At 27.1% G+C, this 12,969-nt stretch overlaps 1 protein-coding gene across 4 annotated transcripts in view; it reads right to left on the reverse strand.

Annotated features, from left to right (window-relative positions):
- Window positions 1-4,325, reverse strand: part of LOC102591538 (rhodanese-like domain-containing protein 11, chloroplastic) — a 32,105-nt gene extending 27,780 nt beyond the window's left edge. For 2 of the 4 annotated variants that reach the window (XR_367192.2, XM_006345675.2), the window contains exons 1-3: window positions 4,131-4,324; window positions 3,962-4,057; window positions 155-262 (exon numbers count right to left, since the gene is read on the reverse strand). Coding sequence is in view for 2 of the 4 variants with exons in the window: in XM_006345675.2 (XP_006345737.1) it covers window positions 155-262; window positions 3,962-4,057; window positions 4,131-4,262 (336 nt within the window). In the remaining 2 variants the exon portion in view is untranslated. Of the gene's footprint in view, window positions 1-154; window positions 263-3,961; window positions 4,058-4,130 lie in introns of all 4 variants that reach the window. The other 2 variants (XR_001473257.1, XM_015308023.1) reach the window with 1 other exon arrangement.
- Window positions 4,326-12,969: the final 8,644 nt, after the last annotated feature.

A 12,969-nucleotide genomic window follows, 5' to 3' on the forward strand; every position in this document is an offset into this window, starting at 1 on the left:
TACTAGCACAACTAATTGAGGATTGTGTAAAGCATGTAGAGAGAAATGATGGAAAGCTGTAGGGGCAATTATGATGAGCCATTTAGATTCGCCTTGTATTTCGTCAAATGTGGATAGTAGAGAGAAGTGGTATTTGAAAGAAAGTTGAATCAACCTTCTTTCGCTCCATAGAGGGACGAACATCAAGCAACATTTTGTTCGAGAGTTGAATTGCATAACCAGCTTCCCTTGGAGTAAGAACCTTAACTTTCCCCTCCCTGATCTACAATAAACAGGGAAACACAAATGTTATTATCATAGTAATACAGTGAAGAATTTAATAAAGGATAATGATGGTTTAAGATGTCCCTGTACAGCACAAATTAAATGATTACAGGACATATGATTTCTAATAAGTTGAGACTGTGATATAACTCATCACCTAGGAGGATGGAACTCGGAAAACATGTTTCAATTACAATAACAAACTCTGTTCTTTCTGTATATAGAACGCCAAATTAAACATCGTTGCAACTACGTATGCAGTAACTTATCCAGTTACTCTAGGTTGGCAGTTATTGGAGCAGAAGTTCCTAGGAGAACATAACATGTTCATAGTCCTTACTTCCACATTTTGACACACAATAAGTATCATTCATGTAATACAAATTATGGAGTCATCAAACATGTGTGATAGCTTAATATTCTTTGTGCTCATATGTGATGCTTTTACGGGCAGCAGAACTTTATTTAATGACAGCTGCATGTCAGACATTATTCAAGCTTAACCAGTACATGCAAAAATGAGAACGAGAATGACATAAGCTATTCAATATGAGCGAATAAGTACTTAAATATACTCTTGCATCAAAAGTCTCTACGCCTCGTACTTCCTGACTAAGGGTTAACAAATTGGCAATGAGTAATTCGATCTTAACCCGATGAATATGGTTGTGCTAGGGAGTTAAGGTTAAACTTGGATGGGTTGTGTTTAGTTTCCAATGCATCAAACCATTCGTAAATCCGAGCTCACTACAAGAAGTTACGCATATTTTACTAAAGTCGCATAATTCTAAGTATCCGATGAGATGGGGCATCGCGTCCATGTTGGACGCAGTGGAGGTTGCAGCACATCACCCATTTTGACGCGATACCTAACGTGACAACCATCAAGCCCATGTTGGACGAAGTGGAGGTCGTGTTGCGACCAAAGGGAAGGGGGAGAGAAAAGTCATTTAAGTATGGGACGCAACATCCATCGCTAGGAAGTCAATGCGATCGAGCTCGCGACCCGCTAACTATCAGGCCCAATCCCCAACCTATAAATACGATCCAATACAAGTTTTTCTGAAATTTTATTTCAGTCTTCGTTTCCCGAGTCCTAAGACTCCTCTCCTCTCCTTTCCATATCAAGGTAAGTCTATTCTAAGTACTTCTAAGTTATTCTAACGTACGTGGACGAATTCATAACGTGATTCTACTCTAGTCTCTAGGATTACATGGTTTCCAAGAAAAGCATTCCAAAAAACTAAGCGTAGAGTTTTGGAGTTCTTCGTCAAAGTTCAGATTTTTATTTATTATTTTGGAGCAATTAAGGTATCTAGGGCTAACTCTCCTCTTGAGGGACAATTATTGTTCTTCGCCACATCGCGTTCCTTGAAACCCATGAATTTGTCCTCTATGAGATAGTTGGGGTAAATTATGAAATGTTACACTTAGTTCATGTAAATTTATTATGAACATCATGAACTCTTTAGGAATCCCTTATATTCTCGTTACATTGCCATATTATGAATTTCATTTATTTCACCATGACTATACAAATATTAACTTATGATTTTCTTCAAGGACATGAAGAATATGATTTTACGACATGATGCACATGACGATGAAACGTGAATTATGATTATGAGCCCTTGAGCTAATCCTTATCATGTTAATGTTTTGGGAGAAGTATTGCTAATCAAGAATGTGTGAGTCCTAATGACAAATGCCCGAAACTACGGATGTCAACGTATGATATGGGTTGTAACTTGTACCGTTAATTCGTCGATTCCTCTAGGTTACATCCTTGAGAATTATGGTATGGATTCAAATGCTAGCATATGTTATGTATGTTTCATCACCCCCGCAAGGTGATGGGATGGCCTAACCAATGGGACCAAGATTGGACTTGATGTGCTCATAAGTGGATATGTCAATTATTTAAGAAATAGTACCTTATGATTAATCATATGTGGATATGTAATTATTTAAGAAACTCTCATAAAAGAATACCGTGTGATTAATAATGCAAACAGTCAGATCAACCTAATGATTGAGTCACTTAACTCTTTCATATGTCTTATTCCATTACTTTGGTTTTCCTTTCATTTCATGTATACTTTATGTTTCATTCTATGTCGTATTACATGCAAGTACTACTCCATGTACTTGCGCCCCATTTGTCGGGGGTGTTGCATTTCACAATGCAGTTTGATACAGAACGACAAGGCTACACACTAGGTGCCGCACATTTAGCTTTTGGTGAGCCCCACTTGCTCTTAAAGTGTGGTCTTTATTTATGTCAGCTTTGTTAGCTTACGGATATGTCGAGATCTTGTCCAAATAAATGTTGATATTTATGTCATGTTTAGAAACTTCATAGATAGAAGAATCTTGATGTTCTATTATGCAAACTTTGCCAAATACTCCAACTTATTGAATTCTTATGTTTTAAAGATTTGAATTTAAAGATAATATTTTATTTTATTTTTGTATGACAAGGGAAACCCGCAGCCGCTACCCTTTGGGTGCGCACAGGGTAAAACCCCCGCTCCTATGCAATAGCTCGCAAACCACGTAGAAGAGGTAACCCGCACTAGGCAAGCCTGGTGCGACGAGCTCGACCCAGAAGGCAAACCCCTTGCTTTCGCTGGCAAGGGATTTCGAACTTGAGACCTCCAACATGGAAGTCCCAACCCCAAACCACTGGGCCACCCCGAAGGGTTTAAAGATAATATTTTATTTTATTTTTGATAATCGAGAAATTTGCCTGTGACCCCGCCCTTTGGACCAATCACAACCTTCTAAACTCGGTGGATAATGGGCCGGCCCATCTACCCTTCTCCACTTAAATACCGGACTTTAGTTTGCATGGTTAAAGACAATATTTTATGGATGTATTCTTCTTTGAAGAATGTATATTATGAATATATTTCATTCATTCCACATGTCTCAAGTGAATGTCATGTAGAGCTAGTTCGCTCGAGCAAGTTAAGGTACCGAGTGCCAGTTCCATCCAGGCGAAGGTTCAGAGAATGACAACATATGCGCACACAATGTATGTGTGTAAACAGGATCACCTGAATCCAAAGAAGGGCATTTATTATGCTATTCCTAGAGCTAGTTAATTACTCATAGACATGAACAACCACAAACTATAATCTGAACCATGGGAAGTTCAAAAAGTAAGATATATTTAGAGTTTCTATTTTTTCTTTTCTACTGGGACACATAACCTTAGGGATGTCGGCAGAGGTGTATCAAGAATTTCGGAAGGATGGGTGCACTATTATGAAAAGATGCATTTAATATATAAATTTGATCGGTTTAACATTTAGGTTCTTAAGACTGAATCGTTAAATTTGAAAAATTATAGGTTCAAAGTATATAATACTACTTGTTCTAAATTTTAATATACACAATTGATTTAATTGTATAAAAAGTTTACAGTGCTAAATTCTTTTAGGAATTTCCAATGTAACACCCTTGAAAATTTTGAAAGACTAAAGCAAAAAAATTAAATTTGTCCACGCACTAATGTATGAGATGGAATGTTGAAAAATGGAAGTCTTTAGATGGGTGGTCTGCTCAAGCCCTGGGTTAACGAAATTGTATTCACCAAAATGTAAAATTGAAGTCATTTAAGACTATTCCAGATAAATCAAACACAATTTTTTGACTATCAAAAAAAAATTGAACACTAGTGAGAGAAAAATACCAGAGCATCCCATCTCTTTTTAGCCGCAGCCATATCTTTCATTTGCTTCAACTCATATTCTTCTTGCACTGCTTGCATCCTTATGTTATTCTTATACTGAAGCAAACAAAACCCCATTTCACAGTTGTCAATACATGGTACTAATGAACAAATAAAGCGATAGACAAACCTTTAACGATTTTAGAGAAGATGGGACTGGAGAGCTAAGAAAATGGATTGAACCGATAAGTTGACACCTTCCTTCTTTTTGACAAGTCCTAACGGCACCGAGGGGTAGGAGCCCATGACCAAGAGCTTCCATTTTTTTTTAGTAGAGAGAAACAGATGAGCTTATCCACTCTTCCTTCCCTTTATTGAACTAATAAATAATTAAAAAATGAGTTATATATTCCTAGCTTCAAAATCAAATGTAACCTTTTTATTTCTATATAGTAGAAGAGACACTTTCAACATGTCTGTTTCTAGACATTATGTAAAAAGATAAGGAGTATTATGGTCCTTCAAAGACATTGCAAGTTCAACATGCATAAAAAATATTGTACTATCAGCTTTATTGTTTGGGTCTTCTAACATCTTTAGAAAAAAATCTACATTTTTCTACTAAATTACAAATTATATCTTCTATCATTGAGTATATTGAGTATAGTAGGGTCCATTTAATTTTACAATGACACGTATGCAATGATACTTTACTGAGTTTTTTTATATATTTTCATTTTTATTATCTACATATTAAATTGTTTAAAATTAATATAGTTAAATAATTTAATGAAAATTTATTATTTAGCTTTTATATTCAAAATAATTTATTTTTTAATATTATATATATCATTAAATAACTATATAAGATTATTAATAGTCATATTAAATTGTTTAAAATTAATATAGTTAAATAATTTAATGAAAATTTATTATTTAGCTTTTATATTCAAAATAATTTATTTTTTAATATTATATATATCATTAAATAACTATATAAGATTATTAATAGTCATATTAAATTGTTCTCATATTTATATTTTTAAAGTATAATTAAAAAAATAAACTCCTAAATAATTTATTAAAAAAATCAAATTAATTTAAATCAGGAATATATTTATTAACTCAATGTAAGTACTCAAATAAAATTTTATCTTTGTGAGGTGTAAATACAATTCACCAATATTTAATTATTCGAGTGTATATTCTACACACAATTTATCAACATAAAAGGGTAAGAAATCATAACATGTTTTTCTTTGCAAGTAAATATTTTTTAAAAAACAGAAGTTTTTTTTACTGAACTTTCAATACTTTTGCAAGATCAATAAGAAGTTTTTCCTATATAGTAGAAGAAACACTTTCAACATGTATGTTTCTAGATATTAAGTAAAAAGATAAGGGGTATTATGATCCTTCAAAGATATTGCAAGTTCAACATGCATAAAAAAATTGTACTATCAATTTTATTGTTTGGGCCTTCTAACATCTTTAGAAAAAAATCTACATTTTTTTACTAAATTACAAATTATACCTTCTATCATTTCGTATATTGAGTATAGTAGGGTCCATTTAATTTTACAATGGCATGTATGCAATGATACTTTACTAGTTTTTCTATATATTTCCATTTTTATTATCTACATATTAAATTGTTTAAAATTAATATAGTTAAATAATTTAATGAAAATTTATTATTTAGCTTTTATATTCAAAAAATATTATTTTTTAATATTATACATATCATTAAATAACTATATAAGATTATTAATAGTCATATTTATATTTTTAAAGTATAATTAATTTTTAAAAAATAAAATCCTAATAAATAATTTATTAAAAAAAACATCAAATTAATTTAAATCAGGAATATACTTATTAACTCGACGTAAGTACTCAAATAAAATTTTATCTTTGTGAGGTGTAAATACAATTCACCAATATTTAATTATTCGAGTGTATATTCGACACACAATTTATCAACATAAAAGGGTAAGAAATCATAACATGTTTTTCTTTGCAAGTAAATATTTTTTTTAAAACAAAAGTTTTTTTACTGAACTTTCGATACTTTGGCAAGACCAATAAGAAGTTTTTCTTATTGAAAAATACCGAATTATTTTTTATTCTTAAAATAACGTTATCGGAAGAAAGAGCAAAAAAAAACTTCTTTCTTTTAAATTATGTGGTATAATTTAACCAAAAATATACTTCTTTTGTTTGATTTTTTATGAAGTAATTTAACTAAATATTGATATACTTTTTTTTACACTTTGAAATATTAGGGAATTTTACTTTGGAAAAAAAAAACTCTATATCAACATATTTGGGTCCATAATTACATGATTTTGATAAATTAGTATACGTACCCGCGCGTTGCGCGGAAATTAACGAGTTCTCTCATCTACACATAAATAACAATAAAAAAAAATCTCAAAAAATGAGTGAATGTATCTCATAATGAACAACACTACAATAGAAAATCTTACAAAACAAACTAAAAGACTTCATATTTTGAGATTTCGTAGAGAGACTTCACAGAATTCAAATATAGCATTCCATTAAAATACAATACAATAGATATTTCTTAGAGAACTGCAGATATTATTTTACACTATTTTCAAGATTTAATAAATTCTATCCGAGTCCTCTATTATTTAATATAAGTACGCATACAGACAATTTAATCAAATTCAAAAGGACAAAAAAGGTTGTAATTCCAATATTTGATGAATAATTGTTGAAGTATTTTTTTCATTGAGAAAATATATTGACACATTTATGATAGATATGACAAAAAAGATGGGGCATACCCAAATGAGTATTTCAGATTGATTTTATAAGAAAATAATAATTGAAAGATAACATATTTGATTATTTAAATACGGTAACCAATACAAATGTATAACTCGTTTAAACATGTTTGTCATAATAAGAAATAGAAAGAGCAATTGAGCCTCTAATCAAAATACAATGCAACAAACACTCATTATACATGTCTTATGTGTTGCCTACTATGATACACTATTAAGGACTAAAAGAAGTTGTTCAAGAGTAAAAGCTCAAAAAATAAGCATAACATAAATTGGAATAGTAGATAAGTGTATTTTTGTCGGCAACAACGTCACATATGTTTATATCACAATTATGAATGAATAGTAAAAGATATTTTTATCGAAAAATCTTTCTGACAAATTAGAAAAAAAGTTTCATTACCAATAGAATAACAATTTCTTTGCATTTTAATGTGGTAAAGTTTCTTGCATATGAACTTTGAAATATAAGAAAAATAAAAAACTAACAATAAAAGAACAAAACTAAATCTATAGATGCGTATAAGCAACTCTCTGGATACCTCAAAAATATTGTTCATAAAAAGTTTGTGTAAATCAAAACTAAAAGGAAGAAATATATTTCATGACCATAAGATTGGCAGTCCAAAAATTCAATGAATTTTCTATCATTAATTAACCACTTATAATCACCACAATTTATAATTAGGCATATAAATGAAAAATTTGAGAAGAAGTAAAGGAAAATTAGGATTCGTTCCATTCAATTTTGAACTAACTTACAAACTCATTCATCTGAATAATTGTTTCTTTCTGAATCCTTTGGCATAAAGACACTAAAAGAATCAAACATAAAACAGATGAATAAAATAGAAAACAAACATAAAAGAGATAAATAAATCATGAAGCAAACACAAAGCGAACACTTAAAATGAACAATTAAGATAATGATCAAATTTTAAATTTGTGAAACCGTTATCAATAAAATTCAAAAACTTCAATTATTTAGGATGTCGATTTGGATAAATACAATATTTAAAAATTTAAAAATAGAGTGAAAAAGGAAATAAGAACTTGTATTTAGTTGCTACAAATAAGGAAAATTTGTTTTAAAATGTTTTAAATTATAAATAGATAAATTTTAAAACTGTTTCCACGTTAATATTAAAACAGTTTCAAAATAACTGTTTTGTTTTTTAAATTGTAATTTATTTATTTATTTATTTATTTATTTATTTAATAGAATTACAATATCGAAAAAGTTTTTGGAACAAATTAGAAAAAAAGTTCCATTACCAATAGAATAACAATTTCTTTGCATTTTAATGTGGTAAAGTTTCTTGCATATGAACTTTGAAATATAAGAAAAATAAAAAACTAACAATAAAAGAACAAAACTAAATCTATAGATGCGTATAAGCAACTCTCTGGATACCTCAAAAATATTGTTCATAAAAAGTTTGTGTAAATCAAAACTAAAAGGAAGAAATATATTTCACGGCCATAAAATTGGCAGTCCAAAAATTCAATGAATTTTCTATCATTAATTAACCACTTATAATCACCACAATTTATAATTAGGCATATAAATGAAAAATTTGAGAAGAAGTAAAGGAAAATTAGGATTCGTTCCATTCAATTTTGAACTAACTTACAAACTCATTCATCTGAATAATTGTTTCTTTCTGAATCCTTTGGCATAAAGACACTAAAAGAATCAAACATAAAACAGATGAATAAAATAGAAAACAAACATAAAAGAGATAAATAAATCATGAAGCAAACACAAAGCGAACACTTAAAATGAACAATTAAGATAATGATCAAATTTTAAATTTGTGGACCCGTTATCAATAAAATTCAAAAACTTCAATTATTTAGGATATAGATTTGGATAAGTACAATATTTAAATATTTAAAAATAGAGTGAAAAAGGAAATAAGAACTTGTATTTAGTTGCTACAAATAAGGAAAATTTGTTTTAAAATGTTTTAAATTATAAATAGATAAATTTTAAAACCGTTTCCACGTTAATTTTAAAACAGTTTCAAAATAACTGTTTTGTTTTTTCGATTGTAATTTATTTATTTATTTATATAATATAATTACAAATAATTAATTTAGTTATACAAAAAATTAGAAAATTTGATGTTGATTTTTGATTTTGGAGAAGTATAATATTAATAAAATAAAGAGAAAAAGGAGATTAAAATTTATATTATTTTAATTGCTGTAAATAAGGAGCATTTTGTTGTGTATAGTGTAAAAACGTGCGGTTAAAACTGCTTTAAATATAAATGGATAATTTTTAAAACTACTTTCATGGTAATTTAACAAAATTAAAATATGCTTTTATAATTGCAATCTATTATTTTATAATAATTACAAATAATTAATTTTGATTGTTCAGAAAATTGAAAAAATTTATGGTGTTGACACATGATACGTTTAGCGCTCGCACACACATGACAATTTTTTTCTCTTATATTATATATAGATATATATTTATTTTAACGATAAATACTATTTTTTGTGGGCAACAGTGGTTACTTCTATATGTTCTTTAAAACAAAGTGCAACATAATTCATGCCCTCAATTTTTTTATACAACACGTTTTCCTCGTGTTTTAATTTATGTTAATTTGTTTTATTTGATTTTATGTTTTTAAAAATAAAATATAATTAATACTAAATATTCAAAGTTTCATATATTCAGTAGTAAAAAGAAAAATAATAAGTTAAAGAAAAGTAAAATACACGGTATGACCCCATTACCCCCACTTATTCACAAATACTATTCAGTAATAAAAAAAAAAGAAAAAAAATAATAATAAGTTAAAGAAAACTAAATAGACGATACTTACCCCATTACCCCACTTACTCATAAATACATGGAATAAAAATAAATATTCTAATTAGAATAAAAATATGAGTCCAAAAAAATAAATATTAGCCATATATAAAATCAGTTACTTTTTTAAAAAAAATGAAAAGAATATGGAAGATTTATATTAACTATGGTAACTTTCCAATTTTAAAAAGAATTCGTTTAGTATTATATTGATGATTTTTTAATTTAAAATTTAAAATTTAAATTGAAAATTACTAACTAATACATATTTAATTATTTTTAGATTTTAATTTTTAAAACTAAAAAATGGAGAAATTTTGTGGTGATGACATGTGATACTTTTTACTTCTCATATTATATATAGATAGAGTATATATAGATAAACATATTGTGTCATATGGTTAGTTTTTTTCTAGGGATAAGAAATGTAAGATTAGTTTCTTATCTTTTAAAATTTAAATTTTAAATTAATTATTCAAATTTCAAAAACTTATACGTTTGGATATTAATTTGGATAACTATCATTTTTAAAAATAAATTCAAAAAGGGAGACCGTAGAAGTAGTTATGTTATATTTTTATTTTTATTTTTTATTTTTTTCAAAACCGCATCTTATTTTAGTGTTTACAGTTTTTTTTTTAATTAGCTTTATTATGTATAGCTACCATATATAGATAAATTATTTCACTTCTCCTATTATAAATAGATAGATTTTTAATTTTTTTTTATCTATAATAATAAAGACTATCTGCCTATCCATATTATCCTCTTGTTAGAATAATAAAGATATAAAAAAAATAGTTAGATTAAAACAAAATATAACTAAGAAAAGTCCTATCATAATGCTAAGCATACAACAAAAAAAAATTATAATCACTTGGATATCATTGTTACCAAACAAATGTTGAATTTTAAATATGTGTAGTTATAACTTTATCAATAATTTTATAAGATATCATTATTATCAAATAAATGCTACACTTTAAATATGTGTAGTAATAGCAACTTTAACAATATCTAAAAAATTAAAATTAAAATCCAGCGAATTCATACACAAAGCCTGCAAAAACAAACAAGCAAACTTAAAATCATTACATTTTTTTAAAAAAAATCAACACAAACTAACAGTTTACTATATTTATTAATCAATATATATTTAATGAATACACAAATCTCATGTAGTTAACAACTATTAAAATTTGAGTTTTAAAAAAATGTAAAAAGTTAAAGTAACTGTAGAAATTTGATATTTAGTATCTTTCAATTCCTTTAATTAATTTCTTATTTACGTAATCATGTGAACTTTTGTCACAAACCGAACACAACGTGTAAAATGGAGCCATCAAAATAAATATAATAAAAATATAAAAATAGAACAAAACAATTAAATAAGCCAAAAATTTATATTTAATTGATATATAGTCATACTAAATAACTATCAGAATGCTCAACATATGTAACCAATAAAATTGTTCTAATATAAATACTAAGAAAAATTGTTCAATTGCTAGTAATTTAATTAATACTCAAAATTAATCAGTCGAGAAGTGCAAAATTACTTTGGAGTTATCGCCTTTAGCTTCATTGATATCTTTCAATGTTATACTTATCTCCAAGAATTCAAATTTTCAATCTTTTTAAAAAAAAAAAAATTAAATGCAAATTTTTTTTATTGTTAGAATTTATTCAAAAATATGTATTTTTTTGTGTTACTATTCTCTTTCATTGCCAAAATGAAATGATTTTCTGAACCTATTGTAAGTTTTAGACCTCTATAACAACTCCTATCCATTTTGAACAAACTAACAATAGAAAAAAAAGGCCCAAGAAAACTTATATCGGTCACAATCCACATAGAGCTTTTGTAATTTTAATTAAAAAGTACTCCTTATCTCCTATTCAAATAAAAAAAAAAGTATCCCTTTATTTTACTAAGAAAAGAAAGTTCATGCAAATTATGTATTAAGATTTATAACTTATCGCATAGATTACATGATAATTAGTAGCGATAGCTTTATGTCAAAAAAATATTAGTAAACTTTAATATATCATTTATATCAAAAATTGAAATAGTTTAAGATATTTCGTAAATTCAGCAATCAAGTTATTTCATTAGCAAAATTTAAAATTCTCAATAACCTAAATTCAAAAGTTAATCTCACTAAATTCATAAAAAGTCTTACTTCTAATTATTCTTATGTAGACAGTGAATTTTTATTGATAAATCCATATTAAATTTTGGATTAATCCATAAATTCGCTTCTGATTATCCCTACATTTATGTTTTTCTTTATACATATTAAAAATAACATTGGTATATTTATCTCGACATTTAATATGTTCATATATGTGTTTTTTTTGTTCATCTTTACAAAAGGACCGAGTAAGTGACTTTTTGAATGAACTTATTTTAAGTGCATTCTCAGCCAAAAAAGAGGAACTATAATCATACTAATACTATTATGAGAAAGGCTCATCTATAACTGCAATCTTTAGAAACTTTTGCATGCTACATACAAGCAATGAAAACAATAAATTTGACACTCATGTTATGTGAAGATAGCATGCAGGCAAAACTCATGTGAAGAGGGTTGAAAATCTTACCAAATAATGCATGATCTACTGCCTCAAATTAAGAACACATCCAACAACTGCTCGTAGAATTCAGAGTCATCCAGAAGTTCATTATCACCATCCATGTTTGTTCCCTCATAATTGCCATTAGAAGAGTTTCAAATGCAAAATGTAAATCTAATTTACCGAATAAAGGTCATAAACTCCTAACCTCTTACAACCCTTTTCTTGCATCTCCTTCTTCATAGCTTTATAGCCACTATTAAAAATCCAACAAATTCCATGTATAATTATAATATGTGTTATTGAGATTGATGTATATAGTGAAAAACTTTGGCAATAGGATAAACTTTTTTTTGGTCTTTTCATTGAAACTAGTATACGTACCCGCGCGTTGCGCGGATATTTTAAAAGGAATAATTTTTTAAATTTTAAAATGACAATTATGAATTATTAGTGAATAGTGAGTGTATATATTTATATATATTATATATTATTTATTTATTTATTATTAAATTTTATTTTTTAACAATGTTTTATAAATTATATAAGGATGCATAAAATTAATTGTGTTTTAAAATATTAAAATTTTGTCCACAATGGTATTTTTAGTTCAATATATTTTGTTAATTTCAAATTATTTCTATATATATATTTTATAAAGAAAAACATTTAATGTTGAGATTAATAAGGATAGTTAGAAATCATGTATCTCTAAAAAAGAGTGTATTTAAGATTAATATGGATAGTTACAAATCAACTTATCTTTAAAAATAAATACAGTTAAAATTATTATTTTTATTAATTAAGCA

This window comes from Solanum tuberosum, unplaced genomic scaffold (assembly GCF_000226075.1).
Source record: "Solanum tuberosum cultivar DM 1-3 516 R44 unplaced genomic scaffold, SolTub_3.0 scf00074, whole genome shotgun sequence".
In the NCBI taxonomy this organism is placed as follows: domain Eukaryota; kingdom Viridiplantae; phylum Streptophyta; class Magnoliopsida; order Solanales; family Solanaceae; genus Solanum; species Solanum tuberosum.